Here is a 13,883-nt window from a genome sequence, read left to right as displayed (position 1 = left end):
TCCACCGCAGCCGGGCTGCCGCCATGTGGGCCACGGGCCTGACAGCGAGGGGGCCGGGCCGGGTGAAGGGGGCCAAGGTGCGGGGCCAGGCCGGGTGACCTCGGGAAGGGGCAGAGGCTGGGGGGCTCTGAGGGGGTGTGGTGGGATGGGAGCAAGATCACACAGAGGCCGGGCGGCCATGCCAGGCCCAGCGATGGCTCCCAGGGGGACTTGGCCCCATTTCCCACGGCAGAACACTGGGGCTGGGCGCAGCTCTGCACGGCAAGGCCCCGCTGGGCGTCGTGCCCCAGCGCAGTGCCCCCTCGGGGGGTCGGCGCCTGGGCCGGTCTCTCACCTTCACACACGGTGTCTCCATCGTGGCAGGCGCGGCTCTGCCGGGCTTCTCCGGGGCAGGGCAAGCCCCCGAAGCGGGCGGGGGGGCTGCTGCACTCCCGGCTCCGTGCCGACTCCCCTGCGCAGGCGGTGCAGGCCGACCATGGCCCCCAGGAACTCCAGCCACCGTCCACTGCAAACCACCCCCGGAGAGGTGAGCCCGGCTCCCCGAACCTTGGCTGGCTGGGCCTGGAGCCCCTAGGCCTGCCGTAAACCCCCAGGGTGGGCAGGGCTGCGGGCCAGAGTAACACAGGGACCCTGCCTGGGGTTGGGATACCGGAGGGACGGAGAATGTCTCGAGGTTGGGGCTATATCTGGGTGGGGGACCCAGTGTCGGCTCCAGATAGGGTCCATACCAGGGCAATGGCAGCTGGCACTGGGGCGGTACCTGTGGGGGCAGAGTGGGCTCTGGGGCAGTACCCAGGCAGGGGGGAGCAGGTGCTGCGGCCATACCTGGGAGGGGAGGAGACTGGGGATGTACCCAGGCAGGAGAAGTGGGCTCTGAGGCCATACCGGGTGTGGGGAGGGGCTGCCGGCCTGGCTCGGGGTGTACCCAGCGGGGGGAAGGGACTCTGGCTGGGCTCTGGCCGTACCTGGCGGGGGGAGGGGCCGCTGACTGTACCCGGTGGGGGGAGGGGCCGCCAGCCGGGCTCGGGGCCGTACCCGGTGGGGGGAGGGGCTGCCGGCCGGGCTCAGGGCCATACCCTGCGGGGGGAGGGGCCGCTGACTGTACCCGGTGGGGGGAGGGGCCGCCGGCCAGGCTCGGGGCCGTACCCGGCGGGGGGAGGGGCCGCCGGCCGGGCTTGGGGCCGTACCCGGCGGGGGGAGGGGCCGCTGACTGTACCCGGTGGGGGGAGGGGCCGCCGGCCGGGCTCGGGGCCGTACCCGGCGGGGGGAGGGGCCGCCGGCCGGGCTCGGGGCCGTACCCGGCGGGGGGAGGGGCTGCCGGCGGGGGGAGGGGCCGCTGACTGTACCCGGCGGGGGGAGGGGCCGCCGGCCGGGCTCAGGGCCGTACCCGGTGGGGGGAGGGGCCGCCGGCCGGGCTCGGGGCCGTACCTGGTGGGGGGAGGGGCCGCCGGCCGGGCTCGGGGCCGTACCCGGTGGGGGGAGGGGCCGCCGGCCGGGCTCGGGGCCGTACCTGGCGGGGGGAGGGGCCGCCGGCCGGGCTCGGGGCCGTACCCGGCGGGGGGAGGGGCTGCTGACTGTACCCGGCGGGGGGAGGAGCCGCCGGCCGGGCTCGGGGCCGTACCCGGCGGGGGGAGGGGCCGCCGGCCAGGCTCGGGGCCGTACCCGGCGGGGGGAGGGGCCGCCGGCCGGGCTCGGGGCCGTACCGGGGCAGAAGGCAGCCGAGGGGCACTCCTTGTGCTGGAGCTGGGTGCCGGTGTCTCCGTGACGCTCCTGCGCCCCGGCACAATCGGCCCCCCCATGCTGAGGTGTGGGGCAGGTGCAGCCGCGGTACCGCGTCACCACCTCACTTCCGCAGGTCCGGGAGCAGGGGGTCCATGGGGACCAGTCACACCAGCCTCCGGCCACTGGGGAGAGGGGCACAGAGCAGGGGGCGCTCAGGGGGTCTCTCCCAGCAGCCTAGGCCCCCTCCTACCCACCTCCCACCTTCTCCTCTCACCACCCCCACCTCCCTGCCCCCCTTCTCCCCTGGCTGCCCCCTGCCTTCTCCTCTCACCATCCGCCAACTCCTTGCCCCCTTTCCTCTTGCCACCCTCCACCTTCTCCCCTGCCCCCCCCCTTTAGCAGGGAGGTGAGCAGGGGGAAGGGGGTCACGGGGGGGGCCATGTCCCCTCCAACCCTGCTACCCAATCAGTGTGTGGCCTGGGACCCTCTCCTCCCCCTTTCCCACCCCAGGGCCCCCCACCTAGACCCCACCCCGCTCCCATGGCATCCCCCAGGGCACCCATTCTCCATCCCACCCTAGGACCCTCTGCATCCCCCATCACACCCCTGGGGGCCCCATTACCCCGTGGGCCCCTCTCCACCCCCGGCGACCCCCCAGCGGCCGGCCGGGTACTCACCAGGGCAGGGCAGGCTGGTGCAGAGCAGCATCCCCCTGGTGCAGGTGCTGGGGAGGGAGTGGAGGGGCAGTGAGACCGCGGCATGGTGCGGGGGGAGGGGGCGCCAAGGGTTGGGACGGAGTCAGGGGGGACCCACAACGGACCGCCAGTGCCTCCAGCATGCCCACCTCCACCGGGAGACAGCCCCCCCTGCCCCCCACAGTACAGAGACCGCGCCTCGGTACCCTCGCCCCAGGAGCAGCGCTGAGCAGCAGCGCTCACCCACCGCCGCAATGCAGTCATCTCTGGGGCGTGGCAGCTCTGCCCCACTGGGCACACCTCCCCTCCACATCTCCTGCCCCACAGCCACCCCCTGTTCCTGGTTTCACTGCCCCACTAGGACCTCCTGCCGCGACCCAATGCACTGGGCATAGCAGGGCTTTGTGTCACGGACCAACGGGCGGCTCTTGACAACCGCTGCCCCCCATAACGCGCCCCACCTGCCAGTCTCGCTCACCAGTTGTTGCAGCCGTCCTGGTGGGCCACGGTCTCCCCCGGCAGGTACCTCTCCTGGGTGAGCAGGTCCAGGCAGGTGCAGTCCTGCCTCTCCACGCAGGCCGAGCCGTTGGCGTTCAGCACCCTGCCACTGGTGCAGTAGCAGCCGGCCTCGCAGCTCCACATGCAGTGCTGGGGGCAGAGGGAGCGTCACGGGGTGGGGGAGACCCTGGGGTGCAGGGGCGGGGGGGCTATGGAGTCCCCTGTCGTTGCTGGGCAGGGAGTGTGACGAAGCGGGACTGTTCTTAATGTTTCCTCTGAATACTGTAGGGGTGCCTCAGTTTCCCCTAGGCATTTCTTAAGTCTCTAGGGGGTGGGATAAGGGGGTGTAACTGTTGCAGAGCAAAGGGTCAGTGCACGTAAATGGCCGACACTCTGTCTCCTGGCCACTGATGGAAGGTGAGTGTTCAAGGGGTGGAGAACAAAGGAATCAGGTGACCTCCTGGCCCGGGAAAGGGACAAAGCCCAGAGGAGGAGGGGGAGAGGAGGAGTCAGTTTGGGGCAGGCTGGGACATGGAGTGAAGGGCAGATGTGGTTGTCTGGCTCCCTGCCACCCAAAATGGACCCGGCTGAGGGGTCCTGTTCTCTGCACCTACAAGCTCTGTGTTAGACCATGTTCCTATCGTCTAATAAACCTTCTGTTTTACTGGCTGGCTGAGAGTCACGTCTGACTGCGGAGTTGGGGGGCAGGACCCTCTGGCTTCCCCAGGTCCCCGCCTGGGCGGACTCGCTGTGGGAAGCGCACGGAGGGGCAGAGGAGGCTGAAGGCTCCGAGGTCAGACCCAGGAAGGGGGAAGCCGGGTGAGCTGTGTGTCCTGCAGACAGGCTGCTCCCAGAGCGGAGACTTCCCCAGAGTCCTGCCTGGCTTCGTGGGGAGCAGATCCAGAGCATCGCCCGGGGACTCCGTGACAGGGAGGGGGACGAGGATACACACAGGCTGGATTCCCAGACCCCTTGGCCGGAGCAGGTGGCAACACCCCTATCGCTGCCCAGTCCGCCCCTCAGCCTCACCCACTGGGGGGCAGGGCCCTGTGGGGAGTGCGGGGGGAATGGAGGGACCACAGTGCCCTGGCAAAGCGGAGCAGCCTGGCTTGGCAGGGGAGAGGAGCCAGGTCTGGAGCAGGAGCTCTCCTCGCCCTACGGGACAGCAGCCCAGCCCAGCACCTGGCACCCAGGAATCCAGGGCCGGGGTGGGGCGGTCCCCTCGCTCCGGGGCCCAGGGGCGTTCGTTCCCTTACCGCGATGTCGTCGCAGGAACGGGGGCAGGAGGGGCCGCAGCGGCTGGCCATGGAGCCCTGCACGGTCGCGCAGTCCAGAGCTGGGGAGACGGGGAGAGGCCGGGGGTGAGGATGTGGCACGAAGAGCCTGGCACGCTCCAGTGGGCAGCACCTCGGCCCGGGCACCTCCCACAGCACAGACCTAGGTCAGCAGGGACGTGCTGTGGGGCACCAGCCACATCCCGCTCCCCACGGCCCCCGCCCCCTGCTGAGCCCCCGCCCCGCTCCCCGCAGCCCCCACCCCCTGCCGAGTCCCCGTCCAGCTCCCCGCGGCCCCCCACCCCCTGCCGAGCCCCCGCCCCGCTCTCCACAGCCCCCACCCCCTGCCGAGCCCCCACCCCGCTCTCCACAGCCCCCACCCCCTGCCGAGCCCCCGTCCAGCTCCCCATGGCCCCCATCCCCCGCTGATCCCCCACCCCACTCCCCGCAGCTCCCGCCACATCCCCGCAGCCCCCGCCCCGCTCCCCGCAGCCCAGCACCCCACAGCACCATGCTAGGGCATTGGGGCCCCCTAGTGAGGCACCCCCATTTGCTGAAGCCCCAGGGGGCTGTGGTGCTTGTATAGAGCTTCCCCTGTTGTCTCACCCCTTAGCCATGGGAGGGGTCCGGGGGTTCCCCCACAGGGATAGCTGCCCTCCCCCATGGCACGCTCTGGTGGGGCTGCCTGCTCTCGGATCCGCCCCCACGTACCTGGGCACTGCCCCGGGCGGCAGGCCTCCACCTGGGCGGGGGGCCCCTCGCAGTAGTCGCCGTGGCCCAGCGGGGCGGGGCTGTCGCAGGCTCGGGCCCGGCTCCGCAGCCCTTCCCCGCAGCTCTTGGTGCACTCGGTCCAGGGGCTCCACTCACTCCAGCCGCCGTCCCCTGGGGCAGAGCCGGGGGTGTCAGGCCCCCTGCCCCCCCCTGGCCTGGGGCCCCCCTGTGTGTCTGGGGAAAGCCTCACTCCTCACCCAGCCTCCGTCCCCCCGGCCAGGGTCCCCCCAGCACTGGGCACATGTCACCAGCCCCCAGCCCCACCCAGGGGGCTGCTGGGGATGTGCAGGCCGCTTGCAGCCCCCCAGGGCCATTCCCAGCCCCTCCTCCCAGGCTGGCAGCAGTAGGTACGGCAGAGCGAGCAGTGCAGAGACTCTGGGGTCGCTCCTGGCACCGGGACACGCCCGCGGGGTCAGATGGAGCAGGGTCTTGTGCTGCCAGGCCTGGCTGCAGGGCGGGGGGGCTCTCCTGGGGCGGGCGGGGCACACTCACTGGAGCAGGGCGGGGGGCTCTCCCGGGGCGGGCGGGGGCACACTCACTGGAGCAGGGCGGGGGGCTCTCCTGGGGTGGGCGGGGCACACTCACTGGAGGGGGGGCTCTCCCGGGGCAGGCGGGGCACACTCACTGGAGCGGGGCGGGGGGCTCTCCTGGGGTGGGCGGGGCACACTCACTGGAGGGGGGGCTCTCCCGGGGCGGGTGGGGCACACTCACTGGAGCGGGGTGGGGGGCTCTCCCAGGATGGGCGGGGGCACACTCACTGGAGCAGGGCGGGGAGCTCTCCTGGGGTGGGCGGGGCACACTCACTGGAGCGGAGGGGCTCTCCCGGGGCGGGCGGGGCACACTCACTGGAGCGGGGCGGGGGCTCTCCTGGGGTGGGAGGGGGCACACTCACTGGAGCGGGTGGGCTCTCCCGGGACGGGAGGGGGCACACTCACTGGAGCGGGTGGGCTCTCCCGGGACGGGTGGGGGCACACTCACTGGAGCGGGTGGGCTCTCCCGGGACGGGTGGGGGCACACTCACTGGAGCAGGGGGGGCTCTCCTGGGACGGGTGGGGGCACACTCACTGGAGCAGGGGGGGCTCTCCTGGGACGGGTGGGGGCACACTCACTGGAGCAGGGGGGGGCTCTCCCGGGGTGGGCGGGGGCACACTCACTGGAGCAGGGCTGGACGTGGCAGGGCTGCTCCTCTCGCTCTGGCCCCCGGCAGGGCAGTCTGGACCCAGACGGAGGGGGGGCCGTGCAGAACCGGTACCGGTTCTGGAGCCCCAGCCCGCAGGAGGCTGAACACTCGCTCCAGGGCGTCCAGTCTGACCAGCTGCCGCTCACTGCCCGGGAGGAAACAGGGGCTGTCAGAGGCTGCCCCATGCCCCAGAGCATGCCAAGCCAACAGGCCCCTGGACACTGCCAGCCCCCCACTGCTGCCCCCCCCCGTGAGGCCAAGCCCTGGCCTGAAGCCTGGGACACGCAGCCCGCAGCGGGGTTGGCCTTGAGCTGCCGGCCATGGGGAGCAGCGCTGGGAATGGGGCCAGCCCCTCGGTGGTCTCATGCCATTATGGGCTCCAGCCACCCACCGCTCCATGACGTGGAGGGGCTGGGGGCTCTGGGTGAGACGCCAACAGGCAACGTGCCACCCATCCCCACTGTCACCGGGACTGTCAGGGTCTCCATGCGGGAGCCCAGTGGGCCTCAGCGCGGCAGGGACCGGCAGGCCAGGGGCTCAGCAGGGCTCGCAGGAGGATCGGGGCAAGGGGCGTTCTGGTGTCACTCAGGAGATGGCTCAGGCTGTCAGCTGGACGCTGGGGTGGGGCCTCACGGGGCAGGTCCGGTTCCCGCCTCTTGGACTGGTTTCCCTGGCCGGGGGCCGGGTCAGCGGCCAGCGCTGCGCTCCCCAGCCCTAGCGCCAGCTCTCACCGTCTCCACAGGCCACCCGGGAGCAGTTGGAGATCCGGCCAGCCTCACAGGAGCTGGGCAGGGGAGAGAGCAAGCGGTTAGAGCCGAAGCACCGAGGAAGCGGCCCGGGAAGGGGGCAGCGTTGCAGAAGGGCACTGACCAGTTCTCACAGCCCTTGGGCACCACGTCTCCCGGGGCGTAGAGCACTCCGCCCTCGGCACAGGGGCACTCCCACTCCGCCACGCACAGGTTATTCTGGAAGCAGACGGCACAGCACAGAGCTTGCTTTCAGTGCGGCTTGTGAGAGCTCCCACAGGCATGCTCAGACCGAAACGGGACCCGCGGCTGGGACGACGGGCGCACAGCTAGTTGAGAGACCGGCCTGAGAGCAGCTAGCAAAGGTTCAGGGTCACACAGGGAGGGCGCAGGGGTCAGTCCTGGGACCGGGACCAGACAATACTCTCATTAGTGACTTGGATAAGGGAGAGGAGAGGATGCTATACCATGTCTGGATGAGGCCCGGCTGGGAGGGGCCGCAGCCGCTCCGGAGGACAGGGTTAGAATTCAAAGTGATCTTGACCAAATAGAGAATTGGTCTGAGATCAACAAACTGAAATTCAATAAAGACAAGTGCAAATTACTGCACCTAGGAAAGAAAAGTTAAAATCCACAGCTATCCCATGGGTGGCCGTGCTGCTGGAGAGGAGCTGGGGGCTAGAGTGGCTCACCAGTGCGACCCAGGTGTGAACCGGGCTAATCTCACTCCGGGTGTATGCACAGGAGTGTGGTATGTGACACGGGAGGTCATGGGTCCCATTCTAGACACCGCAGGTCAGGAAAGATGTGGCCAAATTGCAGAGTTGAGAGGAGAGGACAACACTGATTGAAGGTTTAGCAAACCTGAGCTGTGAGGGGTCAAGTCCTGGGAACAGAAGCCTGAGGGGGAAGCTGATCAGAGCCTGGGGTGGCGGGGGGAGGCAGGAAGGGGGGTTGGTTACAAAGAGGACGGTTCCCCTGCCTGCTGGAGGCAGGACAAGCAGCAATGGGTCCATCTGCAGCAAGGGGGAGTTGGGCTCCACGCTGGCGAATCGTTCTAGCTCTCAGGGGAGCTCGGCTCTGGACCAGGCACCCAAGGGTGGATGTGGGATCCCCGTCACTGGAGGTGTTCAAGAACAGGCTGGACGCTCCCGTCAGGGCTGGGCTAGGGTTACTTGGTCCTGCCCCAGTGCAAGGGGCTGGACGTGGTGACCTCTTGAGGTCCCTTCCAGGCAGGGGTGGGCAAGCTTGGGCATGGGCCCCCCAATAATTGTCAGGCATGGAACTCCTGCAGCCCCAGGGCCGCGGGGAGGAGAGCGAGCTCCTGCCGGAGCCAGGACAGGGCACAGAACATGGCCCCCCAACCCCTCATGGCGTCACAGTTAAATTTCGGCACACACCCCTACTTTCAGCCCGACATTTCTAGGCTCCTTCGAAGAGCCCCAGCGCCAGCCAGGGCCGGGGGCCCCACAGCTCCCAGCCCTGACAGGTAACCCTGGTCCCAACACTCCCCCCTCACCGGCTCCGTTCCACTCCAGTCCCTCCAGGGGCCTTTCCTGGCAGGGGAAGGTGTCACGCTGGCAGTGTCTGGCCTATCCACGGAGCAGGGAGCGCCAGCTTCCCCTCACCCTGCCTTGCCCCGTGGGAGCCGCTCTTGGGGCAGGAGTCCACGGCCTGTCCGGGCCCCCCCAGCTCTGTGCAGGGCCTGGTGCCCGCAGCTGGGCAGGCCTGGGGAGGCGGAGCTGGGGTGCGGGGGGCTCTCACTCACCAGCAGGACGGTGCTGGGGGGGCAGTAACAGCCAGCGTGGCAGGGCCTGTCAGCAGGGGGCTCCGTGCCCAGCTCCGCGCAGGAGGCCGGCGCGTCAGTGCATTCCTGCCACAGCTTCCCCTCTGGGCAGACGCCGGGCACCTCACCTGGGCACAGGGCGACAGCGGGAGGTAGAGGCAGAGAGGCACAGCAGGGAGAGCGGGGAGCCCACCGGCCCCTGGCCCCGGGGTCAGCACTGCCTGAGGGGAGAGCACCCCCCACTGAACCCCCCCGCAGCAGCTGGTTCCTTGGTGCCGCCTACCGACTCCTTCTATCAGCCAGGTCCCTTGGTCCCCCCCATCAGCTGGTTTCCTTGGCGCCCTCCACCAGCCCCCCATCCCTGCAGCAGCTGGTGCCCGTGGGAGGTCTCCCACCCCAGAACTAACCAAAGCCGCCCCTGCCCGTTTCCAGCCTGTCATCCTGTGCTGCACTGGATCATAAACTCTGTGGCCGGAAGGGACTGTTATGAGCATCTCGTCTGACCCAGAGAGAGCACTGGGATGAAGCGGGATTTTTTTGTAATATTTTATATTAATCCCATGTGTGCCTCGGTTTCCCCTATACTGTGCCCGGCTGCCCAGCGGGGGGAAAAGGACGACGTTTGCTGCCAGGGTATGACGAAGCAGGGGGTTTTCTTGTTTTCAGTGGTTTGCATGCAGAGGGGGTGGGACTCAGTTTCCCTGGGTGTTACTGGTTTAACGAGGTGGTGGGAGAGGGAGTTTGTGGTTACAGAGGGCCAGCGAATGGCCTGGAGAATGGGTAGCCCAGCACGACTGGTGACCTGGTGACCGGGAGGCCCAGCTCAGGAGTCACAGCTGGGTCTGGCCAGTGCAGGGACAAAGGGCTGCGGAGAGAGGACCCTGGTGACCTGCCCCCTGGTGACCTGCCCAGCCGGTTCCAGTCAAAGGGAGGAGAGGCAGAGAGGAGACCCAGGCAGCCTGTTGGCCTGGGACAGAAGGCAAAGGACCGAGGTGGGGCTTGGGGGCAGGTGATATCAGATGCCCATCTGGAAGTGGGGGCTCTGGGCTGGGAGGGGAGAGCAGCTAGGGCCCCCCTGGATGAGGGACAGACCTAGATGTGCTGTGCTGAGGGAGGCCAGGCCTGAGGCCTGGAGAGTTTCCTGGGCTGGGTTCAGATGCTCAATAAATCCTCCTGTGTTACGCTGGCTGAGAGTCTCTCCGGTCTAGAGATCGGGGGGATTGCTCCCTCTGGGAGTGGAGGCCCCGGGGGTCCAGGGCGAGTGGACTCCCTGAGGGGGCCCACGGCGAGAGACGGGTGGGCTGGAGGCTCAGAGGTGCAGTCCCAGGAGGCGGAGGGGTCTACAGCTTAACCCGCGAGAAAGGGTGGCCTTTTGAGAAGGGCTGTCGCACTGAAGGGGGCTCCCCCAAGGACCGTACGGAGCCGAGAGACAACACAAGTCCTGGGAGTCTGTGATACAGGGCAGGCTAAGAGATGGGGGGTGGTCGCCGAGCAGGCTGAGCCGACTGGACGAGCCCTGACAAAGGACTGGCCGAGGCCGACCCAGACCAATGGAAAACCCGAGCAGACAACGGCAGCCCCAGCCCCCGGACGTGGGCACCCAGCGGCCAGAGCGAGGAGGATTCCCTGCCCCGTGGCAGAGCCAAGGGCTGGGAGGTGCACTGCCTTGTCTGGCCCCTGGGCCACCCCGGGCACCCCGTCCCAGAGACCAGGGCCCAGCTGGCAGGAACCAGTGAAAGGCGACGAGAACGCTCACGGGCCTGGAAAACTCCGCGAGGGAAGACTGGAGCGACGGCGGAGGGGATGGAGCAGAGGGGCCGTGAGACAAATCTGTACAATGAAGAGCGAAAAGGTCGGGGAGGTAGGATCTCTTACTGCACCAGCTTCTGTCGGGGAGAGTCTTCCAGCCACACACAGCTCTGGGTGGGGCTCCAAAGCTTGTCTCTCACCAGCAAAAGCTGGGCCAGTAAAAGCTGTTACCTGCCCCACCTTGTCTCTCTCAGAGCCTGGGACTCACCCAGCTACCCCTACACTGCATATAAAACAGCAGCTCAGCTAGGGAGGGCTGCCTGGGGGCGTCTGTTCCCCCTGACTCCTAGCACAGGAACAGGGGACATCCCATTACATGAAATTCAGAACTGATCAGAGGAAATGCTTTTTCCGCAACACATGATTAGCCTGTGGAACTCATTGCCACATGAAATCCCCGAGGCCGAGAGCTTAGCCAGATTCGGGAGGGGCTGGCCATTGTGATGGATAACAAAAACAGTCAGGGTTATTGCAATGATAACAGGCTTTGGGGAAGGGAAATGAAACCTGCTGCTTCACGCTGCAGCCAATCTCTAGCTATCACAAACAGGGGTGCGATTATCCCCATCCGCTATCAGGGGGTTCTTACACCTCCCTCTGGCCCCTGGCAGGGCCGGGGCCGGGCTGGGGGGCCCCCGGGCTGACTCAGTCTGTCCGGCTGTATGGTCCCAGGGCGCTCTGGCTGCAGCTCTGTGTACGGCCGTCAGGGCGGGAGCGGAGAGCCCGGCCCCAGAGGACGTGGGCCCGGGGCTGGACAGCCCTCCTTAGCTCAGGCTGCAGCCCCATGCCCAGGGAGCCTGTGGGCCGGCTGGCCGGACGGACAGTGTCTCACCGGCGCAGGGGTGGAGGTTGCAGGTGGTGAACTCGATCCGGTGCAGGACGGTGCTGCCCCGTGTGCGGTTCTGATAGCCGCCCCCGCAGGGCACGGAGCACTCCGACCAGGGACCCCACTCTGCCCCGGAGCCTGCTGGAGAGAGGGGGCAGCTCAGGCACACGCACCGGAGACCTCCCGACCCCAGAGACCCCGGCCCACAGGGCCAGAGACCCCAGGAGCCATCCCCTGCCCCAGAGACCCCGCCCCACAGGGCCAGTGACCCAGGAGCTAACCCCTGCCCCAGAGACCCCACCCCCCAGGGCCAGTGACCCAGGAGCGGCAGAGACCCCACCCCACAGGGCCTGAGACCCCAGGAGCCATCCCCTGCTCCAGAGACCCCACCCCACAGGGCCTGAGACCCCAGGAGCCATTCCCTGCTCCAGAGACCCCACCAACAGGGCCAGAGACCGCAGGAGCCATCCCCTGCCCCAGAGACCCCATCCCACAGGGACAGAGACCCCAGGAGCCATCCCCTGCCCCAGAGACCCCATCCCACAGGGTCTGAGACCCCAGGGGATACCCCCTACCCCACAGGGCCAGAGATCCCAGGAGCCATCCCCTGCCCCAGAGACCCCATCTCCCAGGGCCAGAGACCCCAGGAGCCATCCCCTGCCCCAGAGACCCAATCTCCCAGGGCCAGAGACCCTAGGAGCCATCCCCTGTCCCAGAGACCCAGCCCCACAGGGCCAGAGACCCCTGGAGACTCCCGACTGCCTGAGAGACCCCACCTCACAGGCCCAATGACCCAGGAGTGCCCCCAGGCTCCACAGTGTCACCGACCCCAGGAGCCACCAGGCCCCAGTGACCCTGAGCCCTCCTAGGGCAGGCGAAGTGGGGAGGCTTCGCGGGCTGCCAGGCTCCGGGGTGGGCACCACCCTGTGCCACGGCCCTCGCTGTGGCTCCAGCCCCGGGGCCCCCCCAGGCACAGGCCCCCAGAGCAGGGCTGTGCCCAGACAGCTGCAGCGGAGCACCCCAGCCCCCTGCCCTGGGGAAGTCCCTTCCGGCCCCGGGCCGGGGGCGGGGAGCCACTGGCCGACTCACCCCTGCAGGGCTGCAGGCTGCAGAACTCGATCTCCACGCCGGGGCCCTGGCAGTCGCGGCCCCCGAAGGCGGCGGGCGGATCGGAACCAGAGCGGTAACGCCGCCGGGTGCCCACGTTGCAGCTGCGGCTGCAGGAGCTCCACTCGGTCCAGCCGCTCCAGCCGCAGTGCACTGGGGAGACGGCAGGGTTAGGCCCCCGTGGGCACCGCGGCCCTGCCCACGCAAAGCCCTGGGGGCCCCATCCCTACCCTTATCCCGGGCTGGTGGGGACCGTCCTGCCCTGGCCCACCCCGCAGAGCCCCTAGCGTCCCTCAGTCTCAGTCGCTGCCCACCCTGGGGGCAGGTCTGTGAGGGGCCCTGCCTGCTGGGGACGGGCCTGAGACCCGCCCTCCTTTCCCCGGGGCTGTGGGCAGGCCTGGCCATAGCCTGTGCCCCACCCAGCCCCTGGTGCTCGCAGAGCCAGCGTGGGCAGGGCCTGGCGGGGGGCCGCGTTACCTGGGCAGGGCTCCGTGTCGCACACCATCTCCCCGGCCACGCAGGTGCTGCAAGGGAGACAGGGAGAGGCTCAGGGTGGCGACCCGCAGAGCCCGCCCCAGACCCGGCCGCAGCAGGCCCCGGGGCGCCCCTGGCAGGCGGGCTGCGGGAGGGACCCCGGAGCAGGCGCAGGGCTCGTGCCCAGTGTGGGGAGTGGCTGCCCTGAGCAGCAGGGCCTGGCCTCCCGGATGCCGGCGCCGTACCAGTTGTTGCAGGCGTCGCGGGGGGCGGTGTCGCCCGGCTGGTAGAACGCCCCCCGGTGGTAGCACGGGCACCGGCTCCGCGGCACACAGCTGTCGTTCTGCAGGAAGAGGCCATCGGGGCAGTAACAGCCCTGGTAGCAGTGGGTGGCACACTCCACGCCGGCACCCTGGTCCATGCAGAGCCGCGGGCAGGCGCCCCCTGCTCGTCGGCACTCCTCAGCCGTCTGGTAGATCATGGGCGCGGGGCACAGTGCTGCGAGGAGAGAGGGGGTGAGACAGAGCCGTGGCGGGGCCCCAGGGGCTCTCGCCACGGGGGGGCAGGTGGTGGGCCCTGGCAGGCAGCCGGGGTGGCGGGCAGGAGAGAGACCCCCAGGTAACAGCCCCATTGGGGTCAGCTGTCACGGAGTCCCCGGGCGATGCTCTGGATCTGCTCCCTACGAAGCCAGGCAGGACTCTGGGGAAGTCTCCCTTCTGTGAGCAGCCTGTCTTCAGGACACACAGCTCACCCGGCTCCCACCTTCCTGGGTCTGACCTCGGAGCATTCAGCCTCCTCTGCCCCTCCGTGCGCTTCCCACAGCGAGTCCGCCCAGGCGGGATTCTGGGGAAGCCAGAGGGTCCTGCCCCCCAGCTCCGCAGTCAGACGGGACTCTCAGCCAGCCAGTAAAACAGAGGTTTATTAGACGACAGGAACATGGTCTAACACAGAGCTTGTAGGTGTAGAGAACTGGACCCCTCAGCCGGGTCCATTTT

The 13,883-nt window shown here is 68.8% G+C and overlaps 1 protein-coding gene across 1 annotated transcript in view; it reads right to left on the bottom strand.

The window, feature by feature from the left end:
• Window positions 1-13,883, bottom strand: part of LOC311516811 (SCO-spondin-like) — a 129,641-nt gene that overhangs the window by 35,256 nt on the left and 80,502 nt on the right. Inside the window, exons 64-77 of the mRNA XM_084621145.1 lie at window positions 13,134-13,386; window positions 12,892-12,938; window positions 12,397-12,567; window positions 11,314-11,445; window positions 8,655-8,800; window positions 7,011-7,105; window positions 6,872-6,924; window positions 6,115-6,285; window positions 4,901-5,071; window positions 4,172-4,251; window positions 2,896-3,065; window positions 2,400-2,446; window positions 1,704-1,904; window positions 335-505 (exon numbers count right to left, since the gene is read on the bottom strand). Coding sequence (XP_084477271.1) covers window positions 335-505; window positions 1,704-1,904; window positions 2,400-2,446; window positions 2,896-3,065; window positions 4,172-4,251; window positions 4,901-5,071; window positions 6,115-6,285; window positions 6,872-6,924; window positions 7,011-7,105; window positions 8,655-8,800; window positions 11,314-11,445; window positions 12,397-12,567; window positions 12,892-12,938; window positions 13,134-13,386 — 1,908 coding nt within the window. The remainder of the gene's footprint in view (window positions 1-334; window positions 506-1,703; window positions 1,905-2,399; window positions 2,447-2,895; window positions 3,066-4,171; window positions 4,252-4,900; window positions 5,072-6,114; window positions 6,286-6,871; window positions 6,925-7,010; window positions 7,106-8,654; window positions 8,801-11,313; window positions 11,446-12,396; window positions 12,568-12,891; window positions 12,939-13,133; window positions 13,387-13,883) is intronic.

This window comes from Lepidochelys olivacea (assembly GCF_965140295.1).
Source record: "Lepidochelys olivacea isolate rLepOli2 genome assembly, chromosome: 2".
NCBI lineage: Eukaryota > Metazoa > Chordata > Testudines > Cheloniidae > Lepidochelys > Lepidochelys olivacea.
This window is presented reverse-complemented; position numbering and strand designations above follow the sequence as displayed.